This window comes from Terrapene carolina, unplaced genomic scaffold, assembly GCF_002925995.2.
Source record: "Terrapene carolina triunguis isolate 2854851 unplaced genomic scaffold, T_m_triunguis-2.0 Scaffold34336, whole genome shotgun sequence".
Taxonomy (NCBI): domain Eukaryota; kingdom Metazoa; phylum Chordata; order Testudines; family Emydidae; genus Terrapene; species Terrapene triunguis.
The window spans coordinates 1247-9336 of record NW_020698687.1 but is presented as its reverse complement, the minus strand read 5'-3'; the positions used below and the strand labels follow the sequence as shown (position 1 = coordinate 9336).

Sequence of the window (8090 nt, the reverse complement as noted above, 5' to 3'; positions counted from 1 at the left end):
GGGAGAGGCCAGGCTGGAGGAGCTGTCATTTCCACAAGCGAGCTATCCCCTTTTTGTTGCTGTATGGAATGGGCCTGGCCTGCATGGGGCTCCAGGCCAGGGCAGGGGGGTGGGTGGATGGCTGAGGGGAACAGGGGTGTGAATCCTTCTGTTCTCCTCCAGCCTCCTCAGCTGCTGCCAGAATCACCCCGAGCTGGCCAAGCCCAGTGAGAAGTTCGTGGCCCTGGTCACGGGCCTCCTGGAGCGGTTGCTGGACTATCGCGCTGTCATGAACGACGAGAACAAGACCTACAGCATGAGCTGCACCGTCAACCTGCTGGTGGGTCCCTGGCCGCGTGCCCCGCCGGGCAGCTGAGCATCTCCCCAGGCAGCTCCCGCCCCCCAGCCCAGCATCCCCCACCCCCCAGCCTGGCGTCTCCCCTGGGCAGCTCCTGCCCCCCAGCCCGGCATCCCCTGCCCCCCAGCCCAGCATCCCCCACCCCCCAGCCTGGCGTCTCCCCTGGGCAGCTCCTGCCCCCCAGCCCGCTGTCTCCCTGCTGGCAGCTCCCGCCCCCCAGCCCAGCATGCCCCGCCCCCCAGCCCGGCGTCTCCCCGGGCAGATCCTGTCCCCCAGCCTGGCGTTTCCTTGGGCAGCTCCCGGCCCCCAGCCCGGCATCCCCTGCTGGCAGCTCCCGCCCCCCAGCCCGACATCTCCCAGGGCAGCTCCCACCCCCCAGACAGTGTGACAGGCCTGCCATGCCCCATGGTGCGTGAGGCTGTGTGGCCAGACGGGGCGCACGGTGACAAGGGAAGCTTTTCCACTTGCTGCCCTCAGGCCTGAGGGGGGACTGGACATGGCCCATCTGGGGAAGGCAGAGACACGTCCTGTCCCTCAGGCACCAGCCCCCCTTCCTTGGAGCACATGTGGGGATGGACTTGCCCCTCCCTCTCTGCCCCGGGCAGCCCCTGCGGTACCGAGCCCTGAGAACTGGCCCCTGACACGTCTGGTAGCAGGGACATTTACACGGGGCAGTGGTTTCAGCAGGAGAGGCCCAGGCACCCCACGGCCCCGTGGGCAGGGGTGACCCTGTTCAAATCCCTGCTCCACGTCTGGCAGAGGGGGAATTGAACCTGGGGCTCCCAAAGCCTGGGGGAGCGCTGGAACCAACTGGCCGGGCCGAGGCGCCACTCGGCAGCCAGGGGTCAGTGCTGTGAGCGCCAGGTTGGGGGAGATAGGCGCCTACAGCCCTTGGAAGGGCAGGACAGAGACCCCTCCCCTCTGGTCAGCATCTCCCATTGGCTAGTTCTGGCAGATCCCCACCTATCGCTGGCTTCCGTGGGACCCACTCTCAGGGGCCTGGCTCTGCCCATCCATTGTGTGGGGAGCTGGGCGCCCTCTTCTGGACTGCGGATCCCATGGGGTGGCAGGCGCCTACACACAGGCACCGATATCCCTCTGTGGATCTAGCCCAGAGCTCTTTACTGCCTCCTCCGCCAGTCACCTTCCTCCGTCTGCTCTTCCTTCCCCAGAACTTCTACAAGGAAATCGACCGCCGGGCCATGTACATCAGGTGAGAGCCGTGTGCCCCGGGGGCTCTGTGAGAGCCATGTGCCCCGGGGGGTCCGTGAGAGCCATGCCCGAGGGTCCGTGAGAGCCGTGTGCCCCTGGGGGTCCGTCCCTATATGCCCAGGCGGGGCCCATCCCACCTCCAGCACAGCATCCTGTGGCCTCCACTCCAATGGGCTTTGCTCACAAGCAGAATAAGATGGTGGTTCTCAGTAGCTGCCCTGCAGCCCCCTGGGTGCATCATGCCCTGGAACAGAGGTTCAGCAGCTAGAAAGGGGCCCTTGTTAGGATAGAGATTGTGAACTGACAAAAATGCCGGGTTCACCAGGATTCAAACGCTGCACGACGTGCAGAGAAGTGATGCCGGCATCCAATGGACACACTCAGTGTGTCCGTTGCTTGCGGGAGATGCACATACCCCAGAAATGTGTCCATTGTAATAACTCAAAGCCCAGCCTCATAGAGATAGAGTCCTGAGGCTAAAACTCATCTTGATGGAGAAATCACTATGGCCCGCCTCTGATCTGGGGCAGGAAACTCCCTCCCAGCAGAGATCATCAAACATTTTAACAGAAGGGTCTCCTGAGACTGATTCCTCAAAAAAAACCGGCAAGAAAACAAGCGTCCTCATCGCCTCACAGAGAGCAGACCAAAAGGAAATGGTCTCCCACTAGATTGCTCTCCTCGGTGCCGACCTCACAGCTGCTCAGCACTTAAAACTCTCCGGGAACCTCCAGCACCACCTGTGCAGTGGCCTCTGCCGAAACAAAGTGCTCCGGTGCGGAGTCGAGGGGCTCTAAGCCTACGTCCTCCATCAAGGAACCATCGATGACGCTGAAGGAGACAGCACCGACAGTCACTCTGCCGACTATGCCTCCTCCCACTGTTACTATTACAATGGCACTGACAAAGACCACAACAGCATCGGCACCGACTGCTACACCATCAACACAATCAGCACCGACCTCATCGGCACCGAAGCTCCTGACACCACACCATTTTCTGCCCCAGAAAGATCTATTTGTCTCCTCGATACCAGAGTCCCCACTTCTGGACATCGAGGGCTCCCCGGTGCGTGCAGTACCGGAGCAACCATTATCTCGGATAGCCCCTCCAATCTCAAGTGAAGAGGACGACGAGGAAAAAGGGATGTTCTCACCTCACCATTCCTCCCTGAACAGAACGCCTGTGACAGCTGGACCACTACGATCAAGGTCCACATAGGGGCACGAAATACCACCATGGTATGGGCATCTGTGGATGGGACCACCCATGTCTTTCCCCACGAACTGGCCGTATTGGGACCAATGGGGGTCTTACAGAAGACACTACAGCAGACTCAGGGGTGAAAGTGAGTTGGTACGGGCTGATATGGCATACCAGTAAGAACCCGCACCGGCCCGTACCCAGCCCACATTAAAGCACTGCCGCGGCAAAGGACCCTGCAGCGCTTTAACATCCCTGCCCCTTTTGCCCCCCCTTGGCCGCCGACAGCCGGAGTGGGGGCAAAGGGAGCAGCTGCCTCGGGGCCAGCGATTTAAAAGGGCCCGGGGCTCCAGACGGCACTGCCGCGGTAGCGGCAGCGGCGTCCGGAGCCCCGGGCCCCTTAAATCGCCACTGGAGCCCCGGGCAGCGTGGGCCAGACGGCCTGGAAGGGCTGGCTGAGGGATGCTGACCCCCAGCCCTGCCCCTTCCGCCCGAGGCTCCGCCCCTTCTGGGGGCCAGAACCGGTCCCAGCCCCATACCAGTAAGTGACCGGAGTTACTTTCACCCCTGAGCAGACCCCCCCAGCCCACGCAGGGAAGGCATTAGATCTCCACCTTCACCGTTAGAGACTTTTAACAACTGATCCAAGGGAGGAACCCATAGAAGAAGAGGAAGAGTGTCGTGCACCTGACACTTCGCCAAACATGAATAACTCTCCAGATGAGGCAATAATGCCCCCATCCCCAACCACTATGACTTCAACCACTTTCAGGACTTGTTCAAAAGGGTGGCTGATTATCTAAAAATTCTTCTTGAAGAAGTACCGGAAGCCCAACATGTATTACTGGACATTTTGCAGACATCTTCATCATCCAAGATAGCACTGCCAATCCATGGGGCGCTAATGGAACCTCCTAAACGTATGGCAAGCTCCAGCCACCGTACCACCTACCTGCAAGAGGGCTGACAAAAAGTACTATGGCCCCTCAAAGGGAACAGAATTTTTATTCACCCATCCAGCACCCAACTCACTGGTTGTGGAGGCGGCCAGCCAGAGAGGGAAACAACACCACTATAGGTCAGCACCCACTGATAAGGACAGTAAGAGGTTGGACTTATTCGGCCGCAAAGTATATTCTTCCTCCACCCTCCAATTTAGAGTGGCTAACTATGCGGCACTACTAGCCAAATATAATCACAGAAACTATGCAAAATTTTTGGACTTTATTAGTGATATACCTGAGGAAAAAAGAGACCAATTTAAATCACTGATAGCAAGGACAGGCCTGCAGGCATCCCTAGATGTAGTAGACACAGCTGCTAGATCTACTGCTACTGCTGTGGTCATGCAATGGGCGTTGTGGTTGAACTCTTCAGAGTTTCCCCGAGAAATACAATCTACAGAAATGGCAGAGATACTTAATGACTACTTTGTTTCGGTCTTCACCGAGAAGTCTGAAGGAATGCCTAACATAGTGAATGCTAATGGGAAGGGAGTAGGTTTAGCAGATAAAATAAAAAAAGAACAAGTTAAAAATCACTTAGAAAAGTTAGATGCCTCCTAGTCACCAGGGCCTGATGAAATGCATCCTAGAATACTCAAGGAGCTAATAGAGGAGGTATCTGAGCCTCTAGCTATTATCTTTGGAAAATCATGGGAGATGGGAGAGATTCCAGAAGACTGGAAAAGGGCAAATATAGTGCCCATCTATAAAAAGGGAAATAAAAACAACCCAGGAAACTACAGACCAGTTAGTTTAACTTCTGTGCCAGGGAAGATAATGGAGCAAGTAATTAAGGAAATCATCTGCAAACACTTGGAAGGTGGTGAGGTGATAGGGAATAGCCAGCATGGATTTGTAAAGAACAAATCGTGTCAAACCAATCTGATAGCTTTCTTTGATAGGATAATGAGTCTTGTGGATAAGGGAGAAGTGGTGGATGTGGTATACCTAGACTTTATTAAGGCATTTGGTACGGTCTCGCATGATATTCTTATCGATAAACTAGGCAAATACAATTTAGATGAAGCTACTATAAGGTGGGTGCATAACTGGCTGGATAACCGTACTCAGAGTTGTTATTAATGGTTCCCAATCCTGCTGGAAAGGCATAACAAGTGGGGTTCCGCAGGGATCTGTTTTGGGACCGGCTCTGTTCAATATCTTCATTAACGACTTAGATATTGGCATAGAAAGTACACTTATTAAGTTTGCAGATGATACCAAACTGGGAGGGATTGCAACTGCTTTGGAGGACAGGGTCATAATTCAAAATGATCTGGACAAATTGGAGAAATGGTCTGAGGTAAACAGGATGAAGTTTAACAAAGACAAATGCAAAGTGCTCCACTTAGGAAGGAAAAATCAGTTTCACACATACAGAATGGGAAGAGACTGTCTAGGAAGGAGTACGGCAGAAAGGGATCTAGGGGGTATAGTGGACCACAAGCTAAATATGAGTCAACAGTGTGATGCTGTTGCAAAAAAAGCAAACGTGATTCTGGGATGTATTAACAGGTGTGTTGTGAGCAAGACACGAGAAGTCATTCTTCCGCTCTACTTTGCGCTGGTTAGGCCTCAGCTGGAGTATTGTGTCCACTTCTGGGCACCGCATTTCAAGAAAGATGTGGAGAAATTGGAGAGGGTCCAGAGAAGAGCAACAAGAATGATTAAAGGTCTTGAGAACATGACCTATGAAGGAAGGCTGAAAGAATTGGGTTTGTTTAGTTTGAAAAAGAGAAGACTGAGAGGGGACATGATAGCAGTTTTCAGGTATCTAAAAGGGTGTCATAAGGAGGAGGGAGAAAACTTGTTCACCTTAGCCTCTAAGGATAGAACAAGAAGCAATGGGCTTAAACTGCAGCAAGGGAGGTCTAGGTTGGACATTAGGAAAAAGTTCCTAACTGTCAGGGTGGTTAAACACTGGAATAAATTGCCTAGGGAGGTTGTGGAATCTCCATTTCTGTAGATATTTAAGAGTAGGTTAGATAAATGTCTATCAGGGATGGTCTAGACAGTATTTGGTCCTGCCATGAGGGCAGGGGACTGGACTCGATCTCTCGAGGTCCCTTCCAGTCCTTGAATCTATGAAAAACAAAAGTTCAAGATGGTCACATTAGCAACAATAACACCAGTACTGGAACGGGGGACTGGTTTTCAGCCCTTGACCTGCAAGATGCTTATTTTCATATTACAATACACCCCGCTCACAGATTTACCCTAGACACGAACCACTACCAATACAAAGTCTGACCCTTTGACCTATTGACGGCACCTCAAGTCTTTTCCAATATTCTAGCGGTGGCAGCGGCACACCTAAGAAAACAAGGGATAATAATATTCCCTTACCTGGACGACTGCCTTCTGAAGTTTCACACTCGAATAGACGCCATCCAGACTACCCGACAGACAGTATACTTCTTCCAGAGTCTAGGCCTACAAATAAACGAGAACAAGTCAACCCTAGACCCCGTCCAACAACTAGAATTTATCAGTGCTTACCTCGACTCAGTGGAACCAAAAGCCTCCCTAGATTCAACACAATATCCAACCTCATATCTGTAGTAATGAGCAGCCTATATATAGCAGCCCACATCTGCCTCCAACTTCTAGGTCACATGGCAGTATGCACATTCGTGATGAAACATGCACGATTACATATGTGATGCCTTCAGGGATGGCTATGAACCAGCTACAGGCCCCACAAACGTGGCCTAAACAGACGATTCACAATGCCACGCAAAGTCAAGGAATCCCTAGAATGGTGGACACAACCCAACAATGTGTGGTCAGGAATCCTGTTCGCACAGGAGGCACCATCCCAAATGCTCACAACAAATGCCTCTTATAGGGTGGGGAGCATACATTCAACAACCCACAATTCAGGGACAGTGGTCCCCCAACAAAACATGGCTACACATAAATCTGTTGGAACTCTGTGCAGTTCACAATGCTTGTCTGTATTTCCTACCACTACTAAGGAACCAGAACATAAGAGTAATGACCAATAACACTACATGCATGTTCTACATAGACAGGGAGGGGCCCGATCACACTCACTATGCACCGAAGCCATGAAATTATGGAACTGGTGCATCCATCGCAGTATCAACATCTCTGCCTCTTACCTGCCCAGATCCCAGAACACCACAGCAGACAATTTCCCCATGATCACGAATGGGAGATGAACAAGGTGATATTAGAGAACATACTCCACCAATGGGGACACCCAGCGATAGACCTCTTCACGACAGCCTGAAACTGCAAATGTCTGTGATTCTGCTTGAGAGCAGGTCTGGGAACACGATCGATTCCTAAGCACATGGAACGCATCTCTCCCATACGCATTCCCATCCATACCTCTGTTATCGAAGGTGATACACAAAATAAGGACAGACAAAGCGAGAGTCATCCTGATAGCCCTCACATGGCCAAGACAGACGCGGTATCCCTTCGTAACACGGATGGCAGCATGTGCTCCAATCACTCTCCTGCTTCAGATGGACCTTCTAACACAACACGAGGGTCAGATTCTCCATCCAAACCTAGAGATGCTCCACCTGAAAGCATGGCTCCTCTATGGTTCACTCAGGATGAATCAGACTGTTCGGAACTAGTAAAACAAGTACTGTTACACAATAGGAAATCTACTACTCATACGACTTACCTACAGAAATGGAAGAGATTCACTGCGTGGTGCAACACCAAATAAATCTTGCCGTTGTCAGCACCTCTTCCGCTGATACTAGATTCCATTCTCAAGTTAAAAAACCCTGGCCTATCCATAAGTTCGACCAAAGTGCACCTCACAGCTATCACCGCCTTTCACCAAAAAAATCGATGACACAACAATATTTGCACATCCAATCACTAAACGATTTTTCAGGGGCATAGAAACAATCTACCCAGAAGTGCGTCCACTTACACTATCTTGGGACCTAAACTTAGTTTTAAAAGGTCTCACTAGAGCACCATTCGAACCCTTGGCGACCTGTTCCCTAGCACATAAAGGTCACATTTTTAATAGCAATCACATCGGCTCGACGCGTGGGAGAAATACGGGCTCTCGTGGCAGACCCACCGTCTACTATTTTTTTTTAAAGACAAAGTCACATAAAGGACCCATCCAAAATTCGTTCCTAAGATGATATCGTCCTTCCATGTAAATCAACCAAGACATCTCCCAGCATTCTTGCCCAAATGCCATGAGAACGCACATGCAGCTATCATGCACACCTTGGACATTAGATGAGCTTTAGCATTCTATCTAGACAGAACCAAATCCCCCAAACTCTTCATCTCCACCACGGAACGGTCCAAAGGAAACCCCATATCTG

The 8090-nt window shown here is 51.7% G+C and overlaps 1 protein-coding gene across 1 annotated transcript in view; it reads left to right on the top strand.

Annotated features, from left to right (window-relative positions):
- Positions 1-1550, top strand: part of LOC112121400 (dedicator of cytokinesis protein 1-like) — a gene marked incomplete at its 3' end in the record, with an annotated part of 6695 nt that extends 5145 nt beyond the window's left edge. Inside the window, exons 6-7 of the mRNA XM_026646185.1 lie at positions 163-319; positions 1510-1550. Coding sequence (XP_026501970.1) covers positions 163-319; positions 1510-1550 — 198 coding nt within the window. The remainder of the gene's footprint in view (positions 1-162; positions 320-1509) is intronic.
- Between the last annotated feature and the right edge of the window lie 6540 nt (positions 1551-8090).